Genomic DNA, 16,615 nt, shown 5'->3' with positions numbered 1-16,615 from the left:
AAGCTTCATTACTAAGCCTTTTTCATGTCACCAGTTAAAAAGGTTCTTTCAAATCTCATCTCCTGAACACGTCAAATGATAGAAGTTTAGTGAAAAAGTGCATCTGGACATGAAAATCGCATTCAAAGTTGAACAAGGCTAATTGAAGACTGTTTAATTTTATATGCATGAAAATGACACCATATCTTCCAGTAAGATACTGGATTAAGCTTTTTTAAATAAGGCTGCAGATAATCAAGCGATCAGTCACATTGGTTTCTGGGTTTACTTTAGCTCTGTATTTTCAAGTTGAGTTCATTTTTGTGCTCTGATCCCATGGACAAACATGTTTTACAGTTTGTTTTCTAAGCTCCAGATGTCTTGGTAAACCTTGCCTATCATTTATTTTTTAAGAGCTGCCTCGAGTCAACTTCTCGATTCAAGTCTCGGGCTACCCGCCTTGAGGCAGATTCAAGCATTCATTTAAGACTCAGTTTAGCCTTTTACACAACACAATCATGACATCTGAACACTGCATATTCATACAAGTATTATATTCATACAAGTATTTTGTCAAGACGGTACAGTTGTCTTTTGATTATTATTTTTTGTGTATGTCTCGTCCTCCCATATTCCAGTTCTTCACTCTCTAAGATTTCGTATAATTTAGATGGTTTTAAAACACTTTTTTCCCCCTTCTCTCTTTTTGTGTTAAATATTTAGATATTTCCAAAAACAATGGGGAGCATTAGGACCCCGAGGCGTGGAAGGCGACGTCCCTCCGTCCCAATACTGATCTGACAGCTTGTTGTAACGATTAGTGAGAGAGAGGGTATCGGGAGATTGTGTGGCTTGTCAGTGTGGTGCGCTCTTTGGTAAAATTGCGTAGTTGTTTGACAACAGGTCCACTGCGATGTCTGTTAAACAGATCCGCTCACCGTTCGACTCCTCTTTAACTGGATAAGCCCAAAATAGCGTTTGGATTGTTCCACTTTAGTGTGTTTTCGGAGGTATAGTAAGGCCATTAAGTTCTAAGAAAATCCCTCGACTTACTTGGACTGCCTGGCTGCATGTAGTCATACTGGACTGGAAGTCGAGACGCACAAGTGCCGATTTTACTCGTACACTGGCTCAGGACTCATCCACCCCCTCAGCTCACTTAAAAGTTAGCCCTCTGTTGGGATTACGTTTGTAATAGCAAAAAAAAAAAAAAAAAAGTAGAGGAGACAATATGTCTCTGAGCAGAAGTATCGAATTTGAACACTTTGAGGAGCGGGAGAGACCACACCGGACACCGCGGACCAACTCGGGCTCTGGGTCTCAGTCTGGCTCCAGAGGCAACGGTCTGGTCCCCAGCCCTGCGCACAGTGCACACTGTAGTTTCTACCGCACACGCACTCTCCAGTCTCTCACGTCCGAGAAAAAAGCCAGAAAGGTGCGGTTTTATCGCAATGGTGACAAATACTTCAAAGGACTGGTCTATGCAGTGTCGACAGACCGGTTTAGGTCGCTGGACGCTCTGCTCATGGAGCTCACTCGGTCCCTGTCGGACAACGTCAACCTTCCCCAAGGAGTCCGGATCTTATACACGTTGGACGGAGGCAGGAAAATCACCAGCCTCGATGAGTTAGTGGAGGGTAGGTTTTGGGTGACAATGAAACTAATAATGTGGTAGATAAGACTTGTTTTATTGTCTGAATGCCCAATGAAAATTTACAGGGCAAAAAGTTTTAACTTTGCTTAAAAAAAACAAAAACAAAAAAAAAAAAAACTAAAGAATTGAATCCTGTGTAGTTATAATATTTTTCCTTTATATTATGCTTGCGAGGCACATCCTTTCATGCATCATGGTAGATGCATTGACATAACTGCCCTGACATGTTTGACCCACTGCCATGCATGCAGACAAGCTCCCAGTGCAGCTTTCTGAACAGAGCTGTGGGTGTGCTTGACTGTCAGTTGAACTGGACTCACCCCTCTTTCACTCTTTGTATCTGTGAACTTATTTGGGCGTGAAAGTGCTCAGTGTACCACTAAATACGTGTATGCCTGGCAATGAATGTGTGTGTGTGTGTGTGTGTGTGTTGTTGCAGGGTTCACTGGTTGTTTAAATCTTTCATTTTGATCTCACCCTTGGGGCTTTAAAGATTGAAATGTCTCTCTCACATCCCCTATGTGTTCATTGTTTGCAATTCAAATGTGAATACATAAGTTGGAAATATGACTGGACATGTAAATCATTTTGATGGGTAGTAAGAAGGTCGAGGAGCCTCTAAACAAATTTTATGACAAAGGCATTGGTGCGCCTTTTTATTTCTACTGTGGTGTTCTCTCTTCAGACCTCTCTGTAAATGTTTAATTGTCAAGTCCAGCCTTCCAGCATCTTTCTGAACCATAACCATAACACAGCCTACAATCCTTTTAACACAGGGGGTGGGGGTCACGTACCTGGATTATATATCTATGATCTGGTGACATCTTAATGCAGTCATCATTCTTATGTACTGGTCTATTATTGTCTTTTTTGATCTGGTCTATTTTAATCTATTTCATCTTTCAAATCCACCCAAATTTTAGCCTCTGGGTCATGCTCATCCTTCCACCTGATTACCAGAGAAACCAGCAAAGATTGAGGCCAGCTCCAGATCTAAATTCACCACTTATTTGGCAGAATGAGCAAAACTTGTTTCCATGTGCTGCCTCTTCCTCTGGCTGACACTTAGGTCTTTTTTTTTTTTTTGATTGGTCAGTTTAACTTAACACAGAAAAGTCCTTTACATAACACCAGAACACGGTTACAGCAGATTCATTAAAGCTGGATACTTTAAGAGATGAGCTGGAAAATTCGGTTGATCATTAGCACCCTGTAAGACAGAAAGGTCTGTTTAAATTATCGATAGGGTAGTGTACAGGCTAAACTCGAGTGGAGGATGTTAAGTTTGTTGCAGAGCCCCTCGGTGTGCAGGCGGGTCCAGCACCAGTGACTTGTCCTTGTGTACTCACCCATCTAATAGACTGAGATGGAGAACATTACTGTGCAGCTCAGCACTCTGCATCCATTCATTGATTGAAGCCTGCTGGGACTCTTTTGTGTGAAAACCTAATCAAGCACTATCCACATGTGTGCCCCTCATGACTGGATGGAATTACTGAACCTACCAGTCAAATTGAACGGTTGTGCTTGTGGAAGAGAACACATGAGGTATGGCCATACTGATCTGGGTTTAGAAAGGGCTTTCTAGTTCACAGTATGGATATGTATGGGAGAAGTTGAGCTCATAATGTGCTGAGAGGGGAATTCTAGTTTGGAACAATAAAACCTAAATACTCTTTATAGACTCAGTTCAATGGTTTCAATTAATTCCAGCAACATAAAGCCCATGTTGCTGCTCAGACTGGACTGCTCCTGTGTGTGTGCATTGTGTTTAGACCTTCGACAAGTGAGTGTAGCAACTATGGTCTTCGTTTGTTCCTTAGTAGTTATGTAACTGGCTTCATCCTTCAAGACCAATAGGGAGTTGACCTTCAACTCTGACCTCAATGCGAAAGTCTCTAAACTGTGTACCTGATTTTCCAGCAAGCAATGTTTTTTGTATCTATTATGTCAGAACACTTGATAAGTTTTTTCATTCAACTCATTTCTAATGTTTCTCCTTGTTATGCTGGGAATTTGGACTTGAACTATGGTGATATCAACAATTTTGTGATGAATAAATTCTCTTTTTGAAGCCACTCATTCAAGAATCTCTTTAAAAACCTCTAATCTGCAGAGGTTCCTGCTGTATGGCTGACTCCTGGATTTACACTAAGTAGGCGCATCAGGCCCTGACTGCGTCTCTGCTTTGGAAAAGATTGACCCAAAAGGGTTTTCTGCACAGAAGAACAAAGACTGCTGACAGGGACATACTTTATTATGGTGGTCGTTATTGAAAGAAAAAAGAGAAAAATCTTCTCTTTTCATCTCTTCTCTAGAGCTGGGATAAATGTATCTTATGTGTTTTATGATCGCTGCTGTCGTGCAGGCTAGTTCATTGTCACTGTTAATTGGGACAGTTAACAACTTAGCCACCATTATTGTAATTTGTTAGACCTGTGCTTTTCATGCTGTGACACGTCAACGTTTCTGTCAAAAATGTGACTGTTCTGCTGACAGCAGCCTTGTCAAGTCAGAATATCAACACAAAAAACGGTGGCTGTTTTCTGACGTGGCTCGGGTTTTTGGATTGGTGACAGCTTTGAGAACAGTGCAGTAAAAACTGTCGGGCAGGATTAACAGCCCTGTTAACGGTGACCCCATCTGTTGCCCACATGAGGACAACAGCCAGAGACGGGTATCTAAGGTTCCTGTCACATTTACTGAGAGACTTTAGGGAATAAACTTGTCACCAGTCACCATCTGAGGACAGTTTAGTATTCTGTCATTTTCCCTCCGATGAATGATGGCCTCAGTTATACATTGTTTTCATATGCAGCCACAGCTCTGTCCCCCTCAGCTGTGGCCTAGCCTTTTAATTAGCTTTTGGTTAATTGAAGGCTTAATAAAACCTGGTATCATGAGACACACTGCTTCAGTTGGCCCTCTTATGCTGCAGCTCATTTAGTTTTCTTGACACACACCGAGTACCTGTTTATTTCACTGATGAGATCACCTTCTTTAACTTGTTGTGCGAGACACTTTCGTGGGATGATATTAAATCTAAATGTTTGCCTCTACAACTAGCATTTGTGGACGGCTTGATTGTAATGCAGCTCTTCTAGTAGATCTACAATAGGCAGAATTCTTATATTGACGCAGAGATACAGCCATGAGTAATGTAATGACTATTTCAGTACTCTGCAGAACATTGGCTCCATTAAATTTTTTCCAGTGCTGGAAAGACTTGAACAGTTTTCCAGTTTCATGCTTTTTTTTACTGTCATTTTCTTTGTAAGGTTTGGCTAAAACTCTGTGATTTATGGCCTGTAATATTTTCAGTATCTTAGCATAAATATTTTATGGAATATGATTAATTTTATATCTGCAAAGTAAAACAGATCCTGTGAAGTGAAGTCTGATCCATGGACAGTTAGTTTTATAAGGATTGTGGCGTGGTGAAAAATCATCCTGGTGGAAGAGAGCGGCAGACAGATACAACCCTAAACCCTCAAAACTATCACCACACGTAATTGCTGGTGTTCCTCATTTACCGACCAAGCCCCTGTGCATGTCACGCAACTTTGTACTTTAGGGGAAATATTTGAATGCAAGTGTGTTCAAATGGAATGCTGGCTGATAAAACAAAATGCTTTGCTTTGGAGGAAGGCCAAAGCAGCAGCTCGGCTGCCAAGGAGGAAGAAAGGACAGTTTTACACTGCCTCTCAATGCGCTTATATGTTTCAGCTGAAGGATGTTAACTGTTTGTCACTCAACTGATTTCCCCCAATGATATGTGGAAGCAGTAGGGCAAGCAATATATGTGAGGTTGATTAGGTGAAAGATGGGTGCTTTTATTGCAACATTTGTTATATATACTGTACACAGTTTAATCAAAGTCCCACCTTAATAAAAAGACTGTTTAACTCAATTAGAGATAGCATTCAGTGGCTAATGTCATGCAGTACTGTATAATTTTTTCATTCTTTACCATGCAAACTTCAATTTAATTAAATTTTTTTAAATTAAGAAAGCTTTCAGAATTAGTGCAATATAATACATAGCCTTTATTTATCTATAAAAAAGTTATACAAATTGCTGAAAGTAGATGAAGATCAAATGAATATTAGATGTGCCTGACGCAGGCTGGGTTCATGTACACATTTATTAATGGTTCTTGGCTGGAAGGTTCATTCAAGCATCTAAAGAAACATTCCAGTCTGTGGATTTAGGCTGCATGACTTGTTTCTGTCTATTCATATAATCACAGACTGAAGTTGATGTGTAGAGTCAGAGCTCTCTGGGGAGCTAGATTCCTTACCTTTATGACAGTGATAATAGTTCCATTGTGAGGTTATTGTTATGCTAATAGATGAAAATAAATGTATTGTGCCAAACATTTTTTTTACTGCCCTTAAAGTGGACGCTGGTTGTCTGAGAAATTTTTGTTTTGACTGTCTCCATATTTACAACTTATGTCCTTTCTCTAGGTGAGAGCTATGTGTGCGCCTCCAATGAACCCTTGCGACGTGTGGATTACTCCAAAAACGTCAACCCCAACTGGTCAGTGGGCAGCAAGACTGGTACCTCACGCTCTCTCACCTCTCTCATCCCACTAAAGAGTGAGCTCCAGCGTGAATCTAAGGACTTTATCAAACCCAAGCTAGTCACAGTCATCCGAAGTGGCGTCAAACCCCGCAAGGCAGTTCGGATACTGCTCAACAAGAAAACTGCACACTCCTTTGAGCAGGTGCTTACTGACATCACAGACGCGATCAAGTTGGACTCTGGAGCTGTGAGAAGACTGTACACCTTGGAAGGCAAGCAGGTGAGTCAGATATATGCTTGTTACAGCTCTGGTAAATGAACACTTCAACATTTGAAAACCTAGACGGTGAAATTGGGTATTCTTCTGTTCTTGTTAACCCATGTTGTCACTGACCAACATTACATGCAGGAACCTTACAGTTGAAAGAAGTTGGACATATCGTTTTCATTTAGATGATACAGGATGATGTCCGTCTGAGAACCAGATGGTGCAGGATGGGGCTTATCTCTTAAAAACCACTGATTTATACATTTCAGCTCTGTCAGCAGTCTATGTGATTATACTCCATTCAATCATCTTAGTGTATATATATATATACGTTTCCCTTTGAAATTCTCATCAATGGCTTCTCAGCATTAGGAGACTACGTCAGCTCGAACACATGGTGCCCCCCAAGAAAAAGATTTTCATTAACATCTCATCTGGCAGAATTCATAGATAATTATTATTAACATAAAAGTGGTGTGGAATGGGTTTTTTTCACTGATCAATGCTGATTGTTTAAAGACCAGGGTAGATGTCACCTTGGTGTTTCTTTCTGGATCGGATGAAATGCTGCAGTTAAAACATTAATGAGACACAACATTGCTGAATTATTTATTTAACGCTCTTAGGTTTGCATTGTTGCTGTTTCCTTAAATAGATCTAGCCTACAGGTTGTCTGCTGTCTCATTTCAAAGTAAATGAATGTGTAAACTAAATGAACACTCGTAGCTGATTTTTTTAAAAATCAGATCTTTGATTATCAACACACTCCTTTTTCTCTGGGTCATGAGCCATACATTATCACTGGTACATCTGTGAAGCACAACAATTGGATTGAATATCACTTGTATTTTCCCATTTCTTTGATCATGCTGCACGTGTCAGTGGATTTCGTGGTTGATTTGCCCGTTAAGTGCCATATTAGCAGTAAAAACACATGTTTATGATGTGACAAATGTTAAAAGACAGAAATGGGAAAGTTTTTGTCTTCTCATATATGTATAGATGAAGAGCGAGTGTTTGGGAATGACATAAAGAAATATTAGTTGGTGGCGAGACAATGTCAGGTAATGGTACATCAAAGTGTAGCCAATCAGTATAGCCTCACAAGCTGCATTGAAATGATATCAACTCTTTTGACTTGTTTAATCTAGAATAAGTTCTCTTTGCTATGCCTTATTTTACATGTAAATGCTGGCATTTTAGAAAGTAGATGCCAAGTATTTATTGGTCTGAGGGCTCCAGTGTTGTCTTGGGACTGAACTGCTGCGTGCCATTATATTTTGTAGTTCTTGTGACAGAACTGTGTGGATTACGAATGCATAATTATGTCAAATACAACAGAAACATGAGTAAGCCGTGCAAGTCAGCGTGACGTTAGTCCAGAACCATTAGAATGCTTTTGTTGGTTCAGAGTAATGATGAATGGGGAGACAGAAGTCAAAACTGAGAATCAAAGCCTGCCAGCCAAAGCAGCTGATATTTTTTGTTTGTTTTTTTCCTGTGAGCCAAGAGGAAACTCTCTGGGCTGGGAAGTCCAGACCAGTGAGTCATGATAACTGTGATCCTTATCACCTCTGACAGCACCACCCCAGCACTGTTTCTGCCAGGCAAGCACTGTACAGCTTCTTAATACTTTTTATGATTATATAACAGAAGAATCTGTATTGAAATGCATTTTAGCTTGAATGGATGGTTTTGCATCTCATGTCAATTAACGGGGTTAGATAGTAACATTTCAGATGGTGTGTTATTCAAAAAGAGTGTAATAAGATAAAACTTCATGATTCACCGCTGTCCACATTTATGTTGTTATTCTCCTGTTAAAGATTCCCCACTGTGGTTAATTTGGTCTCATATCTGTGACAAATAGTGTTGATGCGTCTCTGTTTTCAACTTGTGGTAAAATCAAAGTATTCCAAGACTCCAAGTCATGCAAAGCAGCTGTCTGTCCCTGGCATTTTATGCTCCATATTGCTAGGAGGAATGTAACATTTGACTTTACTGGGTACACTGACATACTGACTTGATGTTCCTGCCCTTTATTATCACTCAGATTGACGTGGTTAGTAATCATTAAAACATAGAAAAGACAGGAAATATATCAGAAACGAGAGTAGTTGTATTGGGAATTTGGCAAAAAGATGGAACTTTGCTGCATGTATTGAGCACCTAGGCCCATTTCAGTCCAGTTGAGTAATATATATGCAGGAGTGATCGCTAAGTGCCCTATCTGGATGTGTTAGTTCAGCTTTCAGAGCTTTGATTTCATATGATTTTGACTAACGCAATAACTTTTTTTCTTTTTAATGTCATAGAAACTTGCTTTTTGTTTGCATGAATTTAACTTGTGGTTGAAATGGAATCAAAACTGATAGTAGTCATTTATACTGAACTATCATGATCTTTATTCATGTTTTCATTTGCTATGTTTATCTGTGCATGTTATATCCTGGTTAAAGCAGTTTCACACAAAAATCCCATCTTTAGTGTGCTACGTCACCAAATAGAACAGATTTATTTATGCCTACATTTCTGCTTTGCCCACAAATCGTCTATGATCAGCAAGGCTGTAAAGTCCCACTATTATTTATATCTTTTGTTCTTATTGCTTATAGTGATTTGTAAGAGCAACAGCAAGGGAAAAAAATCCCCATCCACACAGCCGCTCAGCTCCGCTTGTGGTGCTTTTGGTCAACCATAATGTTCTTTTGTCATGCTGAAAGCAGTTCTGTGCTAGTTCAACCACCAACATAACACCAAAATTTGTTATATAGCTAAGTAAATTCATCAGCTGTTGGAGAAAATCGTGCTTCCCTAAAAGGTTTTTGTATATCTTAAATAAATAATTTTACTGGTTGTTTACAACAGCACTACAACGTAACTTGTGCTGTGGCAGTATGTCAGTCAAGCTTCTGAAGATATCCACTACAAGGTTTTACAGGGTAATCACTTCAGATAGCACATACAGTTCTTTTATTCTGCCTCTTTTGATGGATTATTTCTGCTCCATGCTGGAGAATAAAACCAACCATCTATCAAACAGACCCAGTAAATTTTTCCTCCATCAGAGGAATCTTGATGGAGCTGAAAGTGTCTGACTGAGCTACATTTAGTGATCAGCATTAACAAGAATTAAATGGAAATGGATATGGAACAGATTTGTTACTTTTTCTACATTTACATTTAAGGCTTAAATGCAACATCAAAAGCCTGTTTTTCATTAAAAAAATGTTTATCAGTGGCTGGTAAGTTATGAAACTTGTTATTTCAGTGCTATTTTAAGTGAAGCAACAATTACAACAGCAGCAGGATGGTGGAGTGATTATAGTTGCCATCATTTCTGATGCAGCATATGAACTTACCTGCACTGATGTGTTTAGGGTGGCTCAGGTCTTAGTGGTGGTAAACTTTTTCTTTGACTTGTCACGCTCTCTTGGCTTAAATGGGATTTACTCAAAATTGGATTGAGTCTAAATTAGAGGGTTAACCCAATAATCCTGTAACCTGATCCTGAGTCAAGAGCTGGACACCCTGTAGATCGTGATAGAAGTCAGTTTCAGTCACTGAGTGCTTCCTTTAACTTGAACTGAAACACTCCAAGTATAATGTATTACACTTCAACAGTAACACAAGAAAATCTTTCCAAAGTTGAATCAACACACTACTTTGAAACACTTTAAACTTTAAATTCTGATTCATTGCAGGACTGTTGTATTTGACCGCATTAGTTTTGGCCAGGAGTGCCTACTGAACTGGCAGCTTGAGTGTACATGAGCAGTTCTTGTGAAAGCCCTGGTATTATTCAAGTTGGAACAAACTCCATAGATTCTATAAAAGGAATCCTAAAGCTCTTCACTCAGTCACTCACACCCATACACACATGCAAACTTGCACTCTTCGAATGCCTTCCAGCAGCAGCCCACCATCTGCTACTTCAAAATCAAATCAGAAGTCCCAGCCACCTGGTCTGCAGGCGCTGCAGCATCCCCCCGATTACTAAATCACACACACACACAGGACGCACACAGAAGCACCCTGACTGGGGCATTGGTCACCAGATAATTAGAACTATAAGCTGGAAAGAAGGGTTAAAGTGCAGCTGTCAGGTGTGTTTGCGGGCGTGTGTTTGGGGATGTGTAAGCATGACTGGGAATGCTCGCACAATTACACCTCTGTCCACTCTCTCTTTCTCTTTCGAGTCAAAGCTGCTCTTCAGACCGACTATTAATTGTTGATCTTGGTTATCAGGGCCAGCAGAGTCAGCTGCTGCTTTTCAGAGAAAACCCTGTTTTACATCTCAAAGCTGACCGGGCAGGCAGAGAATGAGATTTCCTTATTTTCACTGTTTTGTGCATGTATTCATTATTTGGGAAACAGTCCAGTAGTTGCTACTTATTTTTTTCTTCATTTTAAATGGTGGACTTCACTCAGAAATGGTGTAAGGGCACTGTAGAAAATGTGGCAAAAAGACAAAAGATCCATGTGATAAAACGAGGTGGAGGAGTCGGTTTGGAACTTTTGGAACCAACACAATTTGTTACATTTGATAGTGAATTATGTTTTTTTTTTTTTTTTACAGATTACTTATATTTCTGATAGAGGAATATACATTTTTCTAAACATACTCTACATGTTGAGAATGTATCACATCAGTACTGTTTGTCTCAGAGGCATTAAACAAAAAAAATACTGTGATATGGAGTATTTTGTTTGAATTTAGAATAATGCATCAGGCTTTTGCCTTCCTAGACTGTCATTTTAGCTCACTTTTTTCTCTGTAGTGCTGACAGCCTTTGCTTTCTTCATGTAATCTTTGTTGGTTACAGGTAAATTTAATTTCCTTCACCAGTTCATTATCACTATTAAATGTAATGCTATAGCCTATTAACAATGGGTATTTTACACACTCAGGCAAAGGATGAATTAATCGGATGGTCAACTTCGAACATGGTCCCACTTCAGAGCTTGCTTTTTCAAAACAACCTATGAACAAATGAAGGGCAAAGCACAGCCCATTCAGTGCCCTTTATTTGTTACAGCACTCTGATTAGGGAAAGCTGGATTCAGTCCAGAGTTTGTTCCTGGCTTTTACCTGATTTAGCCTTCAGCTCTTTGTGACCCTCACACGCAAGTAAGGAAAGACAGTCTGTGTGTTGTACTGCTATTAAAACATTCCTGATCAATAGGTCGCATCGTGAAACTGCATTTTTTCCATGGGTAAATTCTCAGCCGGTTGTGTGAGGTAATTATTGATTATTATACTCTGACATTCACAAAGGTTTAGAGCAGAAGGCAGAATGAAATATCAAAGTGTGTTAAGTTCTTGTGTGTAACATTTAGGGCTATTCTTGTTGTGCACCATTTTTCTACAGTATCCCAGATGAGGCTTTGCTTATTTTATTTTTTTTTTCCCTGCAGCCATCTTTTTTTATTCTTTATTTTCTCTACGTGCTCAGAAGAAGAAGGTGAGGGGGATGTTGTTCATTTGGTTGCCCTTAAATCATATCATCGTCTGCCGAAAAAAAGTTAACCTAGGTTTAAAAGTGAAGAGAACTTTCCTGCTGACCTGTCGACCTTACCTTTCAAACCTAAATCCCTTTAGTTTACATTGAATAGGACTAAAGGAGTGCTGTTTAAATAAATTAAATAACTACAGCTTGTCAAACTTATTTTGACCATGCTGTGCATTCTGTGAAGCAGTCCCGAAGAAACTGTGGTACATGACGGTACAACATGTGCCAGCATGGGGATACAGCAAGGATGGCTATGTTACGGCTACAAATGTTTTTGGGGTTTTTTCTCGTTCACATAAAAGCTGTCAACTATGGTGCAAATACAATGACAGAAACCGTGGGATAGGAAGGAGCCACTTTGAAAATGTTGACTTATAAACATATGTGATGTTTTTCTTCACTTCTACCCCTCATTAGTGAAAAAACGCATTTAGAATTTTAACCAGGCTGCAGTTTGTTCATTCCGTTGCCACATAGATGCAAGACGGAGACAAGAGGTTTATCCACACTTTAAATAATCTTTACGAGCTGAATTTTAAACTAACTTTCAAGTAATGGTGTACTTGGTTTAGTCAAAGATGTGGCAGCTGATCCAATTATTTACTTTATAAATATATTTTTTTACTCCGTCCCCTCCTCTTCACGATGTCAGCAGATTTCACCCTCGTATGCATTCAAATTGGTGAAAAATCCTGAAATAAGTCTGCCTTTCACAATCCTTTTCACTTATTGATGTTATTGAGATGACAGTCTGTCTGCCCATTAGTGGTTGAAAACAGAGGCCGGGTCATTGGGACTACAGGACTGAGATGTTCGTCTGTCTTAAATCTTTAAGGCCTTTTTGGTGCACACAGCAACCAGGAATGGGACTGGAAATGGGACTCTGGGATTTTTATCTTCAATAATAACCTGAAGATAGTTGCATGCCTGAACTATTAGGCTTGATTTAGTTTTCTATCTCTATGACTTTTCTTCTCATTTTCAAGTCACAAATGATGGCCCTGTAGAAATGTTAGACATAAGTTTAGCGACAAGTGCATTAGTGATTCTGCATGTACAGTGTCCCCAGCAAAAATTGAAGGTCATTGAGAGGCTTCAGTGCTGGAGAAATTTATCAGGACACAAAAATATATTCATCTCATGCTGTGCAAGAACAGCCGACTGACAGTTTGGGAACCTATAACACAGTTGTGGGTTTTTTCATATTTTATACGTTTTCCATGTTTGTCATATGTAACAACTTAATCCTGTATGCGAGTATGCACTGTCATAGCTTAGACTTTTACTATTAAGGGGAATAGATTTTTGTCTTTTGCTTTAACAAAAAAATGCACACTGTTGTTTTTTCATGCCAGTAGAAAACTCTTTGAACTGAGCATTTGTCTGTGACAGGCACGGTAAATCGGAAAACACAATGATAAGACTTCAAAGTGTATTAGGAAATAAGATAAATCAGTCAACTGGAAACCCAAATCATTAGGTACAACAGAAGTAGCTAACAAGTAAATAACTCAACCCAGGTTCATTGAACTGTGTTAAATACAGCTTTAACGGAACGTTCAAATGGAGTAATATAAGATAGAGTACAAATTGAAGGCTGCAAAGAACTGACTAAATGGATAGCAAAGGAGAAAAATGCTGAAATGCTACAGATTAGTAGATTTATGCATTATCTTGGCACACCGTTTCCCTAATAGATTTGACAGTCAGAAAAAAAAAAATGCTGGATAATATCTATGAAACATCCACTTTCTTACATCCACATTCTTACGTGCATTAGTGAAGATTACTGACAGAAAGTTTATGAATAGTTTAACTATGACTAAAGAAAGACAAAACAGGTCATGGATTGCTGAGTTTTGTATATAGACATAATATACATAAGTGGAAGGTGATGCTGATTAGTGTGACACTGATGCTCTTTGGCATCATCTCAAGTTGCACTCCTCTAATGATGATGGCCTCCTGGCCCCAATTCTCTAAACCAGCTCAGGTTTTACAATACATGTGCTAATGGGGTCGTGCTGTTCTGGTATTGTGTGCCAATAGTCACCTAAATCATTCTCACCTTTTTAGCATATTGAAGTTGACAATTTCCTGCTGTATGAGTATTCTATTGGCAGGACAGTGAAACATGCTGGTAGTTACAGAGAGACAGGCAAGGCTGTTTCACTCTCTCTGACTAGCTAAAGGCAAGGCCACACAGGGGCCTCATCTGCTTGTCAGGCTCGAGCTGCTTCAGTGTGAAGTCTGGATTAAATGCAGACATTTAGGTCAACAACCATGAAATTTGCATGCCCACCTATTGTTCTGTACTGTCATTAGCATGCAGCACCAGCTGACACCAGTGCAGTGACACCATCGAGGCAGGAATATTCCCCCCTTTTTTTTCAGTGATACGGTTGTTGTACTCATGAATTCAGTTGTTCCTTTATGGACCAAAATCTTATTTCAAATGACTGCACTTGACTTATATTCTTCATCCTGTTTATTCAGTGTGCTATACAAGTAAATGCAGCTGATTATATCTGCTCTATACTTTGGATCTCTGTAATGCCATCATGGAAGAAGGATTCTTTCTCAAATGAAATTGAAGGTCTAAGCAGTTTCCCCTACATTGTACAAACCATCTTTTTGTCTTCGTTTGCAGTTTGTTTATCGTTTTAGTCGTATCCATTAAAATAAAATGATTGAAATTTGTAATTGATAGCCAAAACACATCTACTTTATTGTATTTTTTGAGGCAAAAGTACTGTGCTGCATTGTGCTGGTAGTCTGCACTGACGAAACAAACAGGAAAACAAAAAGCTGGCAGGCAACACAGAGCACACCCAGACAGAGAACAACCCCCCCCTGCCCCCTCCGGGTCTGTCAGCTGTGCAGCGCGTGTGGAGGCCATAGACTGGGAAGGGCATCCATTGTATGCAACGTGATGCCAACTGCTTGTTTTGTTTTGCAGTCTGGCCCTCGTCTTTTCTTTGCAGCACTTTTTTCACTCTTCCAGAAAGAAAGTTGACATCATGGTTAGGCCACAACTAAACCTCAGCCCACAAGCTTGTTCGTCTATTTCAGTTTAATCATGTAAGACAGCCTGCTTTAGCAGACTCATGGTTCGAGTTTATGTAGGCCCTAGAGATCTTGACAACAGAACAGATGGATCTGTCACTGCTATTGGAGTTTAACCCATGGATTGAGAGTACTTTATGTGAAGTTAAGCTGCCAATGGAAAAAAAAATGTAATCCTCAGTGAGTTTTCTTTCTAGAAGAAATTCTAGAAGTCACTCCTTGTAATTACTGTAGGTAGACTGTGTGTGTTTAGATTTATATGAACAATTTTGCCATTTTTTTCTTCTACAGCTCAAGTATACATTTTTGAGTATACTTGAGTGTATGGAGTTTATCACTTCAGAAGAAGGATATGTTTGAATTCGTGCTTCTTTTATTCTACAGAACCCTCTGTATCTTCAGGTGAGACCTCTTTGGGTTAATACCACGATGCGTGTCATAAACCTGCAGGAGAGTAACAGTGGCATGCAAAGGTTTCAAAATGAAACATTTCCAAAACTGTTGAAGATGAGCTGATCTCATAGAATTGTCGGTTAGATTGTTGGACAGTGAAATCAAAGCCCTTCATTTCATTGCAATAGACCCTCAACAAGAATCGACAGACCCTGGAGTAGTAGTGCAAATATGACCATTTGAAGAGTCATTCCTGTGTCCTCACAACAAACGTAAGCAATGGAAATGCATTTAGGAAACATCTCATGTGGACTGAGAAAGTTCGATAAGACTTTTAACGCTGCAATGGATTAGTGAAAGAAAAGGGATACAATACTTTGTGAAAAGAACACCTATCCAACTCTAAAGCACTGAGGTGGACTGATTGTGCTTTGGGCACTGGCTTCAGCCAGTGGCATGTGAGACATCACACAATCTATTTTTTTCTTCTTTTTAAAAAAAAAAGAAAGCTGAAGATGAAAATAAAGTGTCGTCTGCAAAAGGACAATGACTCTAAACACACCCCTATATATATGAACTATTTCAAGTGGTGCATACTGAAGGTTTTCTATGGCCCTCACTGTCCCCTGACCTAAACATCATCAGGAATCTGTTTGAAGAACTCAACAGTGGTAGTGCTTTTTAATAGAGTAAGTACTCTATTTCATTAATATTGCGTTTTAGAAATCGGGTATTTTTTTAGATGCTCGGTTATTGGCAGGAGCTATAAATTAGAAACATGTTACTGTCTTTGTTCAGTGAGCAAATCTAGTTTGGTTCTTTAACATCTGTTGGGCTGCTGTGTAATGTTTCTGGAGGGGAAAACATTTTGAATTGGTTTGAAACAAAAAGCTAAATGTTAGAAGCTGGTCAATGGTTAATGGGCTTGATCTAGAGAATCCACTGTAGTGAATTAACCTAACTATGGTCTTAGGTTTCTCATTGCTCATTTGCGTGCTGCAGCTGCTTTGTCTTGCCTGTTACACGTGTTGGAGATTTACTGCTCTAATCCAGAGGAATTAAACTGTCTCAGGGAGCTGCCTCTGAGTAAGAGTTCAAAGTTAATAACCGGGTTGGCTTTGGCTCAAGCATCACCCTGGCAGACTTAATAGGCATTTCACTACCTACATATTCCTAAGTAAGTTATAGTTTAAGTGAGAACTTAAGCTTATTGAA

The 16,615-nt window shown here is 39.4% G+C and overlaps 1 protein-coding gene across 4 annotated transcripts in view; it reads left to right on the top strand.

The window, feature by feature from the left end:
- Positions 1-816: 816 nt before the first annotated feature.
- The window catches only part of dclk2a (doublecortin-like kinase 2a), a 36,226-nt gene continuing 20,427 nt past the window's right edge, over positions 817-16,615 (top strand). For all 4 annotated transcript variants that reach the window (XM_072384889.1, XM_072384888.1, XM_072384890.1 and 1 more), the window contains exons 1-2: positions 817-1,616; positions 6,103-6,440. In XM_072384889.1, the coding sequence (XP_072240990.1) occupies positions 1,211-1,616; positions 6,103-6,440 (744 nt within the window). In that variant the 5' untranslated portion in view covers positions 817-1,210. The remainder of the gene's footprint in view (positions 1,617-6,102; positions 6,441-16,615) is intronic.

Source organism: Leuresthes tenuis, unplaced genomic scaffold, assembly GCF_036924035.1.
Source record: "Leuresthes tenuis unplaced genomic scaffold, fLeuTen1.0.hap1 SCAF_4, whole genome shotgun sequence".
Lineage (NCBI taxonomy): Eukaryota > Metazoa > Chordata > Actinopteri > Atheriniformes > Atherinopsidae > Leuresthes > Leuresthes tenuis.
The sequence above is the reverse complement of the archived record's forward strand: the minus strand, read 5'-3'. Positions and strand labels throughout refer to the sequence as shown.